The sequence below is a fragment of the Rhincodon typus genome, chromosome 29 (genome assembly GCF_021869965.1).
Source record: "Rhincodon typus isolate 14 chromosome 29, sRhiTyp1.1, whole genome shotgun sequence".
Lineage (NCBI taxonomy): Eukaryota > Metazoa > Chordata > Chondrichthyes > Orectolobiformes > Rhincodontidae > Rhincodon > Rhincodon typus.
In genome coordinates, this window is record NC_063360.1 from 16,091,008 (window position 1) to 16,109,791 (window position 18,784).

The 18,784-nt window shown below is 41.1% G+C and overlaps 1 protein-coding gene across 1 annotated transcript in view; it reads right to left on the reverse strand.

Annotated features, from left to right (window-relative positions):
* myo1f (myosin IF) overlaps positions 1-18,784 on the reverse strand; it is a 135,755-nt gene that overhangs the window by 45,767 nt on the left and 71,204 nt on the right. Inside the window, exons 9-13 of the mRNA XM_020511023.2 lie at positions 16,287-16,419; positions 9,814-10,010; positions 7,523-7,603; positions 3,219-3,305; positions 734-820 (exon numbers count right to left, since the gene is read on the reverse strand). Coding sequence (XP_020366612.1) covers positions 734-820; positions 3,219-3,305; positions 7,523-7,603; positions 9,814-10,010; positions 16,287-16,419 — 585 coding nt within the window. The remainder of the gene's footprint in view (positions 1-733; positions 821-3,218; positions 3,306-7,522; positions 7,604-9,813; positions 10,011-16,286; positions 16,420-18,784) is intronic.

Genomic DNA, 18,784 nt, shown 5'->3' on the forward strand with positions numbered 1-18,784 from the left:
ATACTTAAAATTTCTGAAAAACAGTGAAGTCTAAGTGATCTGGACTTAATTTCAATAGAAACGAAATTTGGGGACAAGTATCCGATTAATGCCCATTTTAAATGATGCCCAAAACAAAATTTGACCCCAATTCCTTTACCAGCAATTTACTCTTCTCCATTAAACCTATATATCAATTGTCCATCTTTTATTGATAAGCACGTATGAAATGTGAAATTATTCATAATACATCAGATTTATGAAATGCATTATAATTCAGTGGGATTATTTTAAGAGTTTTCAAATAAAATGAATAAAATTTCTATTTAAACAATCAAGTCCAATTTTGCAGAGAACAGTGATATTCCTGACCAAATTTTTAAGACACATAATTGACAGTAAGTAACACAGTGTGGAGTTGGAGGAACACAGCAGGCCAGGCAGCATTAGAGGAGCAGGAAAGCTGACGTTTTGGGTCGGGACTCTTCTTCACAGGTCCTGAGCCAAAACGTCAGCTTCCCTGCTCCTCTGATGCTGCCTGGCCTGCTGTGTTCCTCCAGCTCCACACTGTGCTATCTCTGACTCCAGCATCAGCAGTTCTTACTGTCTCTAATTGACAGTAAATGTTTGCTTATGAGTTATGAGGTAGATATTCAATCCTGCAGTTCTGAAAATGTGTCAAATTGTGATAGACCCAATGAACGGCAGACATTTTGATAAGTTCCTTATTTAAATCAATGGGAAAATCACTTACAAGTTTGTTTTCTATCAGATCACAGACAATTTTGTTATTGAAATATTGAATGGGTGTCCATTTAATCCCCTCCTGCACGTACTCTTCCTGTTGGAGAGAAAGACAAAGCATGTTGTGAAGTGCAATTGATTGGAGCAGGTTTATGCCTCAGTCCAAGTTGTAAGATACTTCTCCACAGTGTAGCCTTAATCCTTTCAATTTCAAACAATATCCTTATTAAATATGATTAATAATATATTAAGATCAGGTCGGGATGATAGCCTACATTCTAGAGATATGCACCCAGTTTAAATTTGCCATAACATTTATGAGAGTGTGTCATGGCTTTTGCAAGAGGGTGCCAGGAAGCTACTACAAAAACGTCTTGCAACGTGGATATCCTGACTCCACCTTGATTGACAACAACAACATGCATTTGTTGTGGTTTAATGGAGCAAAACATTCTAAAGCAGTATTCATGCTTCTGCTTTAAAGAAAGCAAATGTCAAAATAATACTGAAATCTTGTTAACCCTTCATGGTTTAGCAGTGGCAAAAAAATCACAAGCTCCAGGTTACAGGTATAAAGATATTGATGAAAGAAATTGAGTTAGAAATGGTCAACACGATTCTTGATAAACTATATCAGAATATAGACAATGTTCTCTGGCCTCTCATAAATGCACAAACAGGCCTCAATTTTCTGATAGGAACACAGTTTAAAATTAATATAAAAAGATTTCGCACCTGCACTGGAAGTGTGACCTTTGCAAAGTTATCTAACTGTTAGAATTATGCATAGTTCAAACTTCAGATTCGTATGACTTCAAATATTTTGATTGATCTTTTGCAGATCCAAATTGGACTTTCTCATACTTTGCCATATTGAACTGCATTGACAGAATTTTGGATGAATATAATAAAGCAGGACCAGGAATGGGAGGACTTGGCCACACTGAGACTGGGATGTTGGTTTGCTGACACATTCTGCCTTGGGATCATTGTAGAAGTGAATGGCTAGGGATTGGGGCAGGAGTTGATGTTTACCCATCTGCAAGTGGTGGGTAGCCAATAAGATACTTAAAGTCTGATAAAGGGCAACTGGGGAATACAAACAGGAATTTCTCACTTAACAATGGGGCACACCAGCAGCGGAAAATCTTGGCCAATGAACTGAAGTATCTCCTAGTGGCAGGCCAAGGGCCGGTGCTCGAAATAACTTTTTAACATCTCTCCCATCATCCGCCCCACAATTATCCCAAATCTCTTAGCATTTTTATGGGATGAAATGCCCCATGGAAGGAACTCTTCCTCCAATGTAGTGGTCTGGCTATTCTAGTTAATATATGTTCACCTTTGTTGAAAGTTCTTAAGAGTATACTTGAAGCTTGAGGTGCCTTTTTTTGTTCCTTACAGTGGCAGCCTTCACCTCTGACAGTAGGGCTGCTGATCTTTGTGTGCTGGAATTGGCTTAACTGGTTTGTAAGAATTATTAACTGATTACCCAGCCATTGAAAAATGACCTTAGGCCTCAGGTCTGGAATTGGTTATGATATTGTGGTCCCAACCCCAAAACATAAGAATTCTGCCCACTCTGCTACAAGGATTCATTCAGTTTCAGCATCAGGTGCTTAAATACCAGAACACCTCATATGCAGCCAGACCTGTTGGACCATCCCTTTTTGGAGCCTCTTTTCTTCTTCTAAAGCACACAAAATAGGTATATTCTGTTTGGGAAGCTTATTGGCAACAGTTAATGGTGTTGGGGGAGAAAATAAAGCAAACAGTACAATGATTCATAAGGAACCATGTGCCAGTAGAAAAGAAACACATCCAGCAAAGAGCTAATGATTGTGCTAAATGAATCACCATTCATGACTAGTTATTTCTTAATGGATACCCATCAATCATCAAGATGAGTGTCAAGGATAGATTTTAGAAGATAAAAGGGCAGGACATTCACCATCCTATTTTAATGTTTTTGTAAAGCTCCTTCCATTCTGGCTGGTATATCCTGCCTCCACTTCCCTCCTCCTCTCCCTACATTTCATTCACTTCCCATGGAAATGTGTGAAATGGCTGACAAAATTCGAAAATTGTTTTAGTCTGAGGAAGCCAGTTGATATTAGAACGGTAGAATCTCTACAGTATGGAAGCAGGCCATCAGGTCCATCAGGTCCACAATGATCCTCGAAGAGCAACTCATCCTGACCCACTCTGTCCCTGTAACCCTGCATTTCTCATGGCTAATCCACCTAGCCCCCACATCCCTGCACGCTATGGGCAATTTAGCACGGCCAATCCCACCTAACTTGCATGTGTTTGGACTGTGGGAGGAAACCAGAGCACCCGGAGGAAACCTACACAGACGCAGGGAGAACATGCAAAATCTACACAGACAACTGTGCGAAGGTGGAATCAAACCCAGGTCCCTGGAGCTGTGAGGCAGCACTGCCGCCTCAGTTTAATTCTTATTCTTGTTTCTTATCTTAAATGCAGTAATGTACCTGTTCAGCTTTGAGGGTTAACTCAATGAAAATCTGCTGAAGCTTCTCATTTACAAAATTAATGCAGAACTGTTCAAATCCATTTTTCTGTGAATCAGAAGGAAAAGATAACAATAGAGTGTTAGAACGACAGTATCTCGATTTTGATTCAAATAGACATAATGTATGGCTATTATGAAACCTGTTAGAAATGAAGAGTGGAAATTATTCCAGGCAAAGGGGGTCGGCCTACTGGCTGGACAGGCAGCCAAAACCCCATGATGCCAATGAAATGGCCAGTGATGGGCCTTCCCTGGGATGGAAATCCCATCAAGCCCCAGAGTTGTTGGACAATCAGAGGCCGGCTCTGTCGTGTTGAGGCTGGCTCCTCCTCATTGCTATAGTGCTGCTGGGAGTGCAGTGGTCATGGCTGGTAATGCCCCACAGGAAGATCAAGATCATCAAAAAACCCTGAACCATGTGTGAATGAGGTTGGGATATGGATTGTGAGGAAGGGTGTCACTGGGTTGGAGGTTTGGGAGGGTGGAGTGGTGGTGGAAGAAAGAGAAAGGGAGCGGCGTGTCTCCCTTCTTTTGATTGCTGATTTCATGGTGCTTGAAAATGTGAGACTACTCATTGAAGCCTGCAAGGGACCACTCACATGGTGACAATGAGAATGTCAGGCGGACTCTAATTTACAGCGGCTGTCATGTTCAATCTCATGTCATGGAAGAAAATGCAGTTATTGAAATCCAGGTAAGCTACATGTCATCATTTTGTTCGCCTAACTTCATAGAAGTTGTTTGCAATTTAAAGGAAATATCCTCAATGTTTGAGAATCTTCTAGTTTTTTTCCTATTTATTTGTGGGATGTGGGCGTCTCTGGCTGGTCAACAATTCTTGCCCATCCCTAGTTGCCCTTGAGAAGTTGCCTTTTGAACCATTGCAGTCCACTTGCTGTGGGTTCACCGACAATGCCATTTGGGAAGGAATTCCAGGATTTTGACCCAGCGACAGTGAAAGAACAGAGATATATTTCCAAGTCAGGATGGTGAGTGGCTTGGAGGGGAACTCGGAGGTGATGGTGTTCCCATATGTCTGCTGCCTTTGTCCTTCTAGATAGAAGTGGTCATGGGTTTGGAAGGTGCAGCCTGAGGATCTTTGGTGAATTTCTGCAGTGTATCTTGTAGATAGTACACACTGCTGCTACTGAGCATCGGTGGTGGAGGGAGTGGTTGCTTGTGGATGTAGTACCAATCAAACGGCTGCTTTGTCCTGGATGGTGTCAAGCTTCTTGAGTGTTGGTGGAGCTGCACCCATCCAGGCAAGTGGGGAGTGTTCCATCACACTCCTGATTTGTGCCTTGTAGGTGGTGGACAGGCTTTGAGGAGTTAGGAGGTGAGTTACTCGCCACAGTATTCCTAGCTTCTGACCTGCTCTTGTAGTGCTGTGTTTATGTGGTGAGTCCATTTGAGTTTCTGGTCAATGATAACCCCCAGGATGTTGATAGTTGATAGATGTTGATAGGCGGATTCAGTTATGGTAACACCATTGAATGTCAAGGGGTGGTGGTTAGATTGTCTTTTATTGGTGATGGTCATGGCCTGGCATTTGTGTGGCGCGAATGTCACTTGCCACTTGTCATCCCAAGCCTGGATATTGTCCAGATCTTATTGCATTTGAACACAGACTGCTTCCGTAACTGAGGAGTTGCGAATGGTGTTGAACATTGTGCAATCATCGGTGAACATCCGCACTTCTGACCTAACGATGGAGGCAAGGTCATTGGTGAAGCAGCTGAAGATGGTTGGGCCTAGGACACTACCCTGAGGAACTCCTGCAGAGATGTCCTAGAGCTGAGATAACTGACCTCCAACAACCATGACCATGTTCTCATGTGTCAGGTATGACTCTCACCACCGGAGAGTTTGCCCCCTTATACCCATTGAGTCCAGTTTCGCTTGGGCTCCTTGATGCTACATTCGGTTGAATGCAGTCTTGATGTCAAAGGCTGTCACTCTCACCTCACCTCTGGAATTCAGCTCTTTTGTCCATGTTTGATCCAAGGCTGTAATGAGGTCAGGAGCTGAGTGGCCCTGGCGGAACCCAAACTGGGCGTCACTGAGCAGGTTATTGCTGAGCAGGTGCTGCTTGATAGCACTGTTGATGACTCCTTCCATCACTTTACTGATGATCGAGAGTAGACTGATGGGGCGGTAATTGGCTGGGTTAGGTTTGACCTGCTTTTTGTGTACAGGACATACTTGGGCAATTTTCTACATTGTCGGGTAGATACCAGTGTTGTAACTGTACTGGAACAGCTTGGCTAGGGGAGCGGCAAGTTCTGGAGCACAAATCTTCAGTACTATTGTCGGAATGTTGTCAGGGCCTGTAGCCTTTGCAGTATGTAGTGTTTCCAACAGTTTCTTGATATCATGTGGAGTGAATTGAATTGGCTGAAGACTGGTATCTGTAATGCTGGGGACCACTGGAGGAGGCCGAGATGGATCATCTACTCTGCACTTCTGGCTGAAGATTGCTGCAAATGCTTCAGCCTTATCTTTTGCACTGATGTGCTGGGCTCTTCCACCATTGAGGATGGGGATATTTGTGGAGACTCCTCCTCCAGTGAGTTGTTTAATTGTCCACCACCATTCACAACTGGATGTGACAGGACTGCGGAGCTTAGATTTGATCTGTTGGTTGTGGAATCACTTAGCATTGTCTATCACTTGCTGCTTTTGCTGTTTAACATGCAAGTAGTCCTGTTTGGTGGCTTCACCAGGTTGACACCTCTTTAGGTATGCCTGGTGCTGCTCCTGGCATGCCCTCCTGCACTCTCCATTGAACCAGGGTTGATCCCCTGGCTTAATGGTAATGATTGAGTGGGGGATATGCCGGGCCATGAGGTTACAGATTGAGCTGGAGAACAATTCTGCTGCTGTTGATGGTACACAGTCCCTCATGGATGCCCAGTCTTGAGTTGCTAGATCTGTGCAAAATCTGTCCCATTTAGCACGGTGATAGTGCCACACAACACGATGGAAGTTATTCTCAATGTGAAGGCACAACTTCGTCTCCACAAGGATTGTGCGATGGTCACTCTTACTGATACTGTCATGGACAGATACAACTGCAGCTGGCAGATTAGTAAGGATGAGGTCAGGTATGTTTTTCCCTCTTTTTGGTTCCCTCACCACCTGGTACAGACTCAAGCTAGCAGTTATGTCCTTTAGGACCCAACCAGCTCGATCTGTAGTACTGCCACTGAGCCACTCTTGATGATGGACATTGAAATCCCCCACCCAGAGTACATTTTGTGCCCTTGCCATCCTCAGTGCTTCCTCCAAGTGTTGTTCAACAAGGAGGAGTACTGATTCGTCAGCTGAGGGAGGACAGTATGTGGTAATCAGCAGCAGGTTTCTTTGCCCATGTTTAACTTGAAGCTGTGAGACTTCATGGGGTCCAGAGTCAATGTTGAGGACTCCTAGAGCAACTCCCTCCCGACTGTATACCACTGTGCCACCCCCTCTGCTGGGTCTATCCTGCTGGTGGGACAGGACATATCCAGGGATGGTGATGGTCGTGTCTGGGAGATTGTCTGTAAGGTATGATTTTGTAAGTATGACTATGTCAGGCTGTTGCTTGACTAGGCCGTGAGACAGCTCTCCCAATTTTGGCACTAAACCCCAGATGTTAGTGAGGAGGACTTTGCAGGGTCGCCAGGGCTGTTTCCACCATTGTCTTTTCCAGTGCCTAGGTCGATGCTAGTATTCAGTAACTTGTGTTCATCATTACAGTTATAAATACTAAGCCTCATAAATCTGACAAGTTACAGGCCTTGCTTTAGAAATATATTCCTGCCTTCTCAATTGAGAGATGACACACTTGTCACCTTCCATTTCTTCAATCAGTAATTTTTCTGTAATTGCAATGTATTGTTAGACTTCAGCAGTTTGCAGAAGACAATACAATAGGCAGAGATGGCTTCATAGGGTAGCACACTGTTTGCAAAATATGTCACTAAAGCTTTTACATTACAACAGAGTGTTAGAAAAAGCTTGAACTGCAACATGACACTCTGTAACGCCTCAATCCAATCTGCCCTATTTGCATAAAATTTATGATGGATTTTTGCATTGAGTGCGCAGTGTTTGTTGCTGCTTTGCAGGAATATGTATTAAACATTAATTTCTAGAACAAAATAAACTTGAATTCCACCTTGTTATAAAGGACAGAAATTACTTTTCAAATTATAATTCACATTTGCAAAATTGGATTCTGAAATTAAGCCTAGCTCCTGAGTTTAAATTTTTATACGATACCTGAAAAATTTCAAAGCCATATATATCCAGCACTCCTATACTGTATTCCTCATATGGTTTCTGCATTGCCTTGTTAACAGCCTAAACAGAAGGAATGAAATGGATGTGCAATTAATAAAGATGTTTAAAGATCATGAATGATTAGCTAATTTGTTAGAACATGTTAAGAAACATCAATTATGTATTACATTTTGGAAATCCCATTCATTTACTATACTTTTTCCAAGATTGGCAAGGAATTCATTCAAATGAAAATTGTTACTGAGCATAACATAATATAGAAATATAGAAACAGAGAGATAGGAGCAGGAGTAGACCATTCAATCCTTCGAGTCTGCTCCACTATTCAATAGGACCATGACTGAGCATCAAGCTCATTACTGTAATCCCAGCCACCCCCATATCCCTTGGTCCCTTTAGTCACAAGGGCTATAACTACTTTGAAACACATAATGCTTTGGTCTCACCCACTTTGTGTGGTCGTGAATTCCTCTGGGTGAAGGAATTTCTCTTATCTCAGTCCTAAAAGATTTACCCCCTGTCAGTAAACAATGACTCTTGGTTCTGGACTCCCCCACCATTAGTAACATCCTTCTGGTCTAGTTCTGTTAAAATTTTGTAGTTTTCTATTAGATAACCTGAATACAATCCTAACCAACTCAATCTCTCCTGTCCTGCCATCCTAGGAATCAATCTGGTAAATCTTTGCTGCATTCCCTCTACCGCAAGACTGCATCATAACTGCACACAATATTCCATGTGTGCCTCACCAATGCCCTGTATAATTGCAGCAAGATGTCCTTATTCATCTCCTTATTACGTTTTGTATTACTTTTCAAACATTGCATTGTTTATTGCCAATTGGAAAATGAAGCCGAGAAAACTATGCTTTGGGCACACAACTCATGTAGCATAGATGCTAGGATGGGGGAGGAAATTTTAGGCAGAACCAGTTTCTGATACTTTTCAATCTCTTTCAGGCCTGGTTGCTATGTTTCAGAAAGGAACATTAGTTGGTGCATCTTTTATCCACTCAGTGGCAGGAATCGAAGCTCCCTGGGAAATCCCACCAGTTCACTATGGTCAATAGTATGTCCACGTCCATCGTTCAGCAGCAATAGCAATACCATGGCCATAAATGGGACTTAATATGTCATATTGGCGATGAACATATGGGTGGACCAGCTAAGGACATAGATTGAGATATTCCGTTACATTAGCCAGTCCCACCATATGGGAGTAACACGTTTATGGTCTGAATTTCTGCTGCTTCTATGGGTTAGGTGCACAAACAGTGTATGTAACTAAATCTCTTATGCATTTACTTGAAGATTCAGGGGTAGAGCAGGTGGTGAGTGGAAGTCATATGGCAAAGTCAGAGCTCCCTGAATTCCCCTTTTAGCAATATTTAACAGAAGGAAACTGCTTAGGAGACATGATATGTCGTGGAGATGGTATCAGGAAGGTAAAAAACAATATAAATACATTAACTGAGTGGGAAACGTTATGGCAGATGGAGTGCAATGCAGAAGGGATGAGGTTTTCCACTTTGGATAAAAGAAAGACAAAGTAAAATATCTTTTGGATGCAGAAAGACAAAGGTCTGTGAAACAGAAACGAGATTTTGGTGCTAATGTAATCCAATCGCACAGGGTAGTGTACGGGTAAATTGAGTAAATAGAAAATCGGGTGCAATTCTGCCCTTTATCTTTAGGGAATTGGAATTCAAAAGTGAGAAAGTGATACTTCTGCTGCACAGAGTTTTGCTCACACCCCATTTGGAAGATCCCAGCATTCAGTTTGGACACCAACTTGCTTTGGAAGGGACACTGCACAGATATATGAGAATTTTTCAAATCTTAAGGAGTTAAATTACGAGGGATAGTTGCATTAATTTAGCTTGCACTCAGTTATGAAAATCTTAGGGTAATGTAATCAAAACACTTAAAACAATTCGAAATAGGGCGCATAAAAATAAACTACCTCCTCTGTTGGAGGATTCCAGAATAATAGGGAGTAACATTAAAATGAGCGCGAGATCACTTTGGAACACTTTTTTTATACAAATGGTGGAAATTTTGAATTTGCTTCCTATGAATGAGATTGAAAGATGTGCATTAGGGAAGGGTAGCAAAGAACATGCAACAAAGGTGGATTTGAGAGGCAGTGCTGCCAGTAGGGCTGAAGCAGTTATTCCTTATTTTTGTTCATAATTTTTCCCAGTCTAGATAAGATAAATTTGGTCAGATTTTCTCACATTCAAAATCATTATTAATTTGAGAAATACTTACGTCTACTAAATAATCAAATAACCGCGCATAGAGGGCTTTCGATAGTGCGTCTCGGGTGTATCCTGCCTGCTCCACATTTAAGGTCATGTTGATGGATTCTGTCTTGCCTCCCCATTTACTGTCCATTTTCCTGCTGGTCACTTTCTCTCTCAACTTCATTTCATTGATTCCCAGCAGGAATGCAGGAAAAGCCAAGTCTTCATGCAAACAGAGAAAGTATATCAATTATTGATGGTGCGGTCCTTGTTTCTGTATCAGCAAATATTAAGGGCATTAATATTTTAAAAAGCACTGTCGAATATTAGGAATAGCAATTAATTCCTGTTTAACAAAGCTTGGATAACATTGCTAATTTATTGTTTATGCTCTGAGATTTACAAACCTACTCCACAAAATAGATGCATAATGGTGATTCTGGCCAAGGAGATAACTCAATAACAGGAATGTTTCTTTATGCTATTGTTAAATAAATCTGATCACAGAATATTTTTCTTTGTGCCCCAGTTTCCAACTCCAGTCTCCAGCAATTAATGATTCATCATCATTATTGGTGTTCCACCAGAGAGCATCTATTTTGCTCATAATACTCTTTTCACATCTCTCTATCCTGTGTGATTTTGTTTATTTACAAATAACTTGCTTCAATTTTCAAGCCATCCAACAGTTATATTCTCTTCCCTCATCTCTCTCTTCTTCCCTGAAATCTCCCCTTTGTAACTTACAAACCAATTTCCTTTTAACTGTGCCCAACCCGGACTCTCTGCCTTTCTTTAATTACATTAAACAAATATCTTTGGTCACTCTCCCCAGCACTTCACTTGTTACTCTTTCTGTCCAACAGATCCTTACTGTTCTCCTCCAAATCGCCATTTCAAGGATTTTTATAATGTTGGTATTCTTCTGTGAGATTCAAGTCTCACATCCATTTAAAACAATACTTTACAGGTCACTTTTTGAGTTGTTTATTTGGGTTTCTAGTCAGCAGCTGTTCCTTCTTACCAAATACAGCCTTTCCCATTGCTATCCTTGTTTTTACTTTCTTGTTCTATGTATCGTTTATCTGCAGATATTATGCTTCCTAAATGCTTCAACTGTTGCCCCTAATCTAGTTCTTATCCCTCTGTGAATATTTCTTGGTGATTTTGAGACATGCACCACTTTCGTTTTGCCAATGTTCACTTTTGTTCCAAAGTTCATGCCTCCATCTACTAATCTATGCACCAGTTCTTGTAAATCTTCTTTTGTGTTTGCAGCAAATGCTTTGTCATCTGCAAAAATCTAAATGAGGTTATCATTTGCTGTGCACTGTCAACAAACTAATAACCAGAATCTATGTCGTCAAACACTTCTTTGATCATTGCTGCTCTCGACCTTCAAGAGGATTGGTTATAAACATCACTCTTGCTAAGCTGCTTGGCGAATTACACACAGCTCTGACTCACTGTTGGCTACTGTGACAGTTGCTATTTGTCCTATGTACATATTTCTTATGAAGTACCTGTAACCCCAGTCCTCTCCAATGTCTTTCAGCGAAGTCATGAACTTAATCCAGTCAATGATTGAATGTTTTTTCATAATCTATAAAATGTATTATTCATTAGGCAGCAATAAATGGTAATTCCTTTAAACGGTCATTTGATAATGTTAAAGTGAAAATGAACAGTCAAAGTTCAATACAAATGAGGGAGACAATGCATTCAACTAACATTCCTTCACATATGACTTTTCTTCACATTTCTTCTGAATTACTCTGAAGTTTCGTTGCTACCTCCACAAAGAATTCTAACAGGTTTGTCTGTCATGATGTCTCCTTGACAAAGCCACGCTGACTCAGCCCTATTTTATCATGCACTTGCAAGTACTCAGCAATCTCATTCCTTAAAATGGAGTTTAAAATCTTACCAAACCTTAGGTAAGGCGAACCAGCCTGTAGTTTTCTGTCTTCTGCCTCCCTCCCTTCTTATATAGGGGTGTTATATTAGCCATTTTCCAGCCCTGTGGCACCCTCCATGACTCCAGTGATTCCTGAAAGACTGCCACCAATGCCTTCACAATCTCTTCAGCTTTCTCCTTCAGAACCCTGAGGTGTAGTCCATCTGGTCCAGGTGTTTTATCCATCTTCAGAACTTTCAGATTCCCCAGCAATGACTTAGTGGTGGCCACTAGACTCACTTCTGCCCCCTTACTCTCTCGAAGTTCTGATATGCTACTGGTGTCTTTCATCATGAAGACTGATGCAAAGTACCTATTCAGTTCTTTTCTTTGTTCTCCATTACTACTTCCCCAGCCTCATTTTCCCAATGGTCCAATATCCACTCTTACTTTCTCTTGCCTTTTCAATAATTGAAAAAAAAACTCATGCAATCTTCTCTTATATAACCAGCTAGCTTACCCTCATATTTCATCTTCTCCCCACTTATTGCTTTTTTTTAAAGTTATTCTCTATTGGTTTTTAAAGACTTCCCAATCCTCTGACTTTACACCAATCTTTTCCACACTGTATACTTTTTCTTTTGTTTTTTCTTGTCCCTGACTTCCCCTGTCAGCCATAGTTGCCTCATCATCTCCTAATCATGTTTCTTCTTCCTTGGGATGAATTTTTGCTGTAGCTCCAGAATTATCCCCAGAAACTCCTACCATTGCTGTTCTATCACCTTCTCTGCTAGGCTTCCCTTCTAATCAGCCAGAGGAAGGGGTAGAGGCTGGTACAATTACAACATTTAAAAGGCATTTGGATGGATATATGAATAGGAAGGGTCTAGAGGGATATGGGCCAAGTGCTTTCAAATGGGATTAGATTTATCTCGGATATCTGGTCAGCATGGATGAGTTGGGCCGAAGGGTCTGTTTCTGTGCTGTACATCTCTATGACTCCATGACTCTACAACTCTGGCCACTCTTCTCTCATGTCTTTGTAGTTGCCTTCATGCAATTGCAATACTGTTACATCTGATTCAAACTTCTCCCTGTCAAACTGCAGGGTGAATTTTATTATGTTATGGTTACTGTCCCCTAAGGGTTCCTTCACCTGAAGCTCCCTAGTCAAATCTATCTAATTACACATCACCAGATCCAGAATAGCCTGTTCCCTAGTGGGGTCTACCACAAGCTGCTCCAAAAATGTCTCATTGACATTCTATAAATTCCTTTTTTGGGATCTGTGACCAATCAGATTTTCCCAGTCCACCTGCATATTGAAATTCCCTATAATTATTGCAATAGTGCCTTTCTTACATACCCTTTCCACCTCCTGATTTATTTTCTGCCCTACGTTCTGACTACTGCTAGGAGGCCTGTTGAGAACTCCCATTCTTTTGCTGTTCAGAGAAAGATTTTAAAGGAACCTAAGGGACACCTTTTTATGCAGAGGATAATATGTGTATGGAATGAGTTGCCGGAGGAGGTGGTGGAGGCTGGTACAATTGCAACATTTAAAAGGCATCTGGATGGTTACATAAATAGGATGGGTTTAGAGGGATATGGGCCAAATGCTGGCAAATGGGATTAAATCAGTTTAGGATATCTGTTTGGCACGGATGAATTGGACTGAAGGGGCTGTTTCCATACTGTATAAGTGCATAACTCTATAACTCTATCCATGCAGATACTATGCTTCCCGACTCTATATCACTCCTTGTGATCGATATAATTTAATTTCTTATTAACAAGATAACTCTGCCCCCTACCCAACTGCCTGTCTTTCAATAGGACACATATTCTTGGATATTTAGTTCCCATTCTGGGCATACTGGGTAACGTGTTGAATTGGATCCAACGTTGGCTTAGTAACAGGAAACAAAGGGTAACGGTTGATGGCTGCCCTTGCGAATGGAAAACTATTTCAAGTGGTATTCCGCAGGGCTCAATGTTAGGACCCTTGCTATTTGTTTTATACATTAACGATTTGGACTTGAACGTGAGGATCACAATTGGGAAATTTGCAGATGACACAAAAATTGGCCAGTGGATAGTGGATAGTGAAGAAGTTAGCTGTAGGCTCCAAAATGATATAGATGGGTTGGGGGAGTGGGCAGGATCATGACAGATGGAGTTCAACTCTGATAAGTATGAGGTAATGCAGTTAGGGAGGTCAAACAGTAAAAGGGAATACACAACAAGTGGGAATACATTGAGACAAGTAGTTGAAGTGAGAGATCTTGCCGTGCAAATGCACATGTCTCTAAATGTAGCAGTACAGGTAGGTAAGATTGTAAATAAGGCATAAAGAATGCTCTCCTTCATTGGCGGAGGTGTAGAATACAAAAATAGGAATAAAATTATTCAACTGTTTAAGACACTGGTGGGGCCACACCTGGAGTATTGTGTGCAGCTCTGATCACCACATTACAGGAAGGACATAATTTCTCTGAAGACAGCACAGAGAAGGTTTGCTAGAAATGTTGCCAGAGCTGGAGAATTGTAGCTATGAGGGGAGATTGGAGAGGAGGGGTTGTTTCCCTTGGAATAGAGAAGGCAGAGGGGTGACACAATTGAGGTATACAAAATTGTGAGGGGTAGAGATAGAGGGGAATAGAGATAGAGGTAGAGATAGAGGAAGAACCTGTTTCCCTTGACAGAAACCACGGGTCATAGATTCCAGCTAAGTGGCAGAAGGATTAGAAGGGATGTGAGGAAAAAAGTTTTTATGCAGAAGGTGGTCGGTGTCTGGAATTTGTTACCTGAATTGGTGGTGGAGGCAGTGACACCAACCTCTTTTAAAAAGTACATGGATCTGCACCCTAAGTGCTATAAGCTGCAGGGCCTTAGGCTGTGTGCAGGACGATGGGATTAGAAAGGGCATCTGGGTGTTTTTGGGTCAACATGGATAAGATGGGTGAATGGATCCCTTCTGTGCAGTATCATTTCTATGGTTCTATCAATCTCAGCAAAGGCAACAGTAGCACTGAATTTATATGCAGGTACCTTACCATTTGTCTGCTCACAATCCTGTATAATGTTATTTAACATTGGATTGATCTTAATCTTTACTGCATGGGCCCCAATCTGATGGAGCAGGTGACCTGCCTGCTGAAGATTCCATTTAATTATAATTATAGTTATAATTATAATTCTATAAATTGAGTGAAAATTAGGTACCTTCTATAAAGGTTGTGTTATCTACTCCTCCTGCGAGGTTAAAAACACAAATCTGCTTTGTTATTGTAAATACAATTTGAATGATTGCATCTTTTTCTGGCTATGTGCAGCCTAAGTGCTTTCAAGATTGCAGAGGAATTGGTAATTCACTCTTTGTCAATGCTCTGCAGTTGCTGTGGTAATCCCATTTCCCCAAGGTATTTGGGGTGGGGGGTGCGGGGTGGTGAAGTAGACAGCTCTAAAGGAAGTGCTGAGTTGTATAGATTCCTGTCTATTCTATGACTTGGAAATGATTGGGTCTTTCCCATCTCCCTGCTCTTGTGAAAGTAAAGTTGATGATTTGGAGCTGTGCATCCTGCAGCTAGTACACACTACACAGTGCAGTGGCATAGATCATAATGAACATTGAGTGTGAGTGGCAAAGTCACTGATCCAGACCCAAAACTTTCCTGCTTCTCTGATGCTGCTTGGCCTGCTGTGTTCATCCAGCTCTTCACCTTGTTATCACTGATCAAATGAACTGCCTTTTTCTAGATGGCTTTTTGAATGATGTTGCAGCTTCATATTTGTGAATGAATGGTGAATATTCCATTAGATTTCTAACTTAAGCTTTGTAGATGAAAGAGATATTGTGGGGAATTATGAGGTAAGCACTCATCGCACAGTAGCTAGTGTCTGCCCAGTGAAGCTAATGGATACTGTCATGATGCTGATGGTGGTGAAATTAGTGGTAGTGATGCCATTGAAGGTTGTGCAGTAGTGATTGGACTTTGGAAATGATCACTGCCTGGCACATATGTCACGTAATTTTGAATTGCTGGGATGACATTGTGACTAACACTGTTTGCCATGTCTAGTGCATTCAGTGTCTTTATAATATAATACGAAATGACCTGAGGTATTAGATTACGGACAAAATGGAGGTGTCAAGAGAAGGAAGCATGCCCTTGGCATTTTGGCTGAAGCTGCATGTAAACTTTTTTTTGCTACATGTTTTGTTGGAGCAAAGGATTATGTTTTTCACGGATTCTTCCTTCCTCATTAGTTACTTGTTCAGTTCTACCATTTTTGACTGGGTTTGGTAGAGCTACATAAAATTAGAACCTAACTGCAAAATATCTGATTGGTGTATGTTATATAAGAAATGCTGACCGACACCTGCATTTTACATCTCCTTGAATAATATTGTTTACCTTGTTTCAATTTGAAGTTTCTACATCTAAACAAATACGCTTGAAAACAAGTTTAGATACATATTTCCACAAAATCCATACGACTGATTTGACCAGGTGCTGATTTATCACATACAAATCCCTGCAAACATAAGGATGACTGACCATCATTCCACAACTGGAATTGAAATTAATATTACTCACGAGCCTCATTTTCCACTTCAGCATAATTCCCGACTTCAGTAAAACTTATGTTTCCAAGGTGCAGAATTCCACCAATAATCTGTAGTACCATCATCTGAATCTCTGCTGTTATACCTATGACTTGCATGGCATTCTATGAGGGAGAAAGAACCTTGGTAATTACATAGCGCGTTAAGTTAAAGCTTGGATCAAACCAATTAGACAGTTTAAAACCATCAGATTAATTTGTTGTTACTTCCTTTAATTGTGTAATACACTGATAATAAAAATAAATGGTTTGAAATATTCATTGAAAGTCAGTGAATCTTTGTCAAGGACTGCAGATTAACCCATTTCCTAACTTTGTGGTCCTGACCCTGTTTCTTCCTCTGACTCCCAGATGTTCGGATCTACCACTGCTCTAGCCAGGCTTGTGGCAATGATGGACTACTGGGTAGTCAGGAGGAAGGCCTTCCCTAGTTCATTGGCCCAGTCCTCTGCATGTTGTCAGGCCACTTAGCCCTGTGTCAACCCCCATATCAACTAAAGCACTTAAAAAGCCGGCCAGACATTTGATTTGCCAAATCAATACTTGACTGATGTCAAAAAAGTTTCTGTTTGCACAGCTTGGATGGATGAGTTGACTTTGTTTGATTGACAGCTTAATGATGTTGAAATACGTTATTCTTTCTTTGGTTTTCCAATGCTTGTTTGTTTATTAGAACCAGACTAAAAGGGGTCAAGAGTATTACAGTATTAACAGTAACAAGGTCTGTGGTTGATTCATACATTTATGAGATTGTTAGATGAACAGTTTTCCATCAGGAGACTTTCAAAGTCACTTTGTTTCTTATGCCAGTTTCACAAGCATTTGCCAAACTTGTCAAAGACTCACTGGTTCTGTACATAGTAGACACTGGAACAGTGGGTATGGTGGATGCATGGGGCCATTGTGGGGTAAAGGTGTACTGAAAAAGGTGTGTAAGTAGCAAGGGAATAATGGAGGAGGGAGGTTACTTGGTGTATGGAGGGGATATGAAGGGACACTAGCAAGATCTTTTAAATCTCCTTGTCAAAAGTATCTCAAATCCACAACAAGCTACCTCAAATACACAAAATGACCTGCCAGGTAGGGGTCCCACTGTTTTCACAATCTCACCAATAACAGGAACAGACCCTTCACATGCTAAGAATTGTACACAGTGTTCCAAAAGCAGCCTCACCAATGTCCTTTATAACCTCAACTTGACATCCCAACTCCTAAACTCAATGGTCTGAGAAATGAAGGCAAGAGTGCTAACCTCCTCCTTAACCACACTGTCCACCTGTGTTGCAATTTTCAAAGAACTATGTACCTGAAACCCTAGGTCTCTCTGTTCAATAATACTATCCAGGACCCTACCATTAACTGTATATGTCCTGCCCTTTCTTGTTTCACCAAAATGCAATACCTCGCATTTATCCAAATTAAACTCTATCTGCCACTCTTCAGTGCATTGGCCCAATTGATCAAAATCACTTTGTAATCTTAGATAACCTTCTTCACTGTCTACTGTACCACCAATTTTGGTATCATCTGCGAATTTACTAACCATGCCTCCTAAATTCTCATCCAAATCATTTATATAAAATACAAACAAAGGTGAACCCAGCACCAATCCCTGCAGAACACCACTGGTCACAGGCCTCCAGTCTGAAAACCAACCCTCCACCACTACCCTCTGTCTCCTACTGTCAAGCTAATTTTGTATTCAATTGGCAAGCTTTCCCTGAATCCCATGTGATCCAACTTTACTAATTAGTCTACCTTGCAAAACCTTGTCAAAGGCTTTATTAAAGTCCATGTAGACAACGTCTACCTTTCTGCCTTCATCAATCTTTTTGGCTATATCCTCAAAAAATTTGATCAAGTTTGTGAGACACGATTTCCCATACACAAAGCCATACTGACTATCGCTAATCAGCCCCTGTCTCTCCAAATGCATGTAAATCCTATCTGTCAGAATCCCCTCCAACTATGTACCCACTACTAATGTCAAACTCGCAGGTCTATAGTTTTAGGCTTCTCCTTACAGCCTTTCTTAAATAAAGGTACAACAATAGCCACCTTTCAGGCCTCTAGTACCCGCCATGGCTATAGATGATACAAATATTTCTGCTAGGGGCCCCACAACTTTTTCCCTAACTTCCCACTATGTCCTTGGGATACACTTGATCAAGTCTTGGAGATTTGTCCACATTTCTGTTTTTAAAACCTCTAGCACTTCCTCTTCTGTAATGTGGACTGTTTTCAAGACATCAATATTTATTTCCCTGAGTTTCCTGGCCTCTTTTTCTTCCCTCACAGTAAAATCTGACACAAAACATTTGTTTAGTAGCTCTCCGATCTCCTGTTGTTCTACACATGATGACCTCGTTGATCTTTAACAGACTCTATTCTCTCTCAGAGATAGTAGGAACTGCAGATGCTGGAGAATCTGAGAAAACAAGGTGTAGAGCTGGATGAACACAGCAGGCCA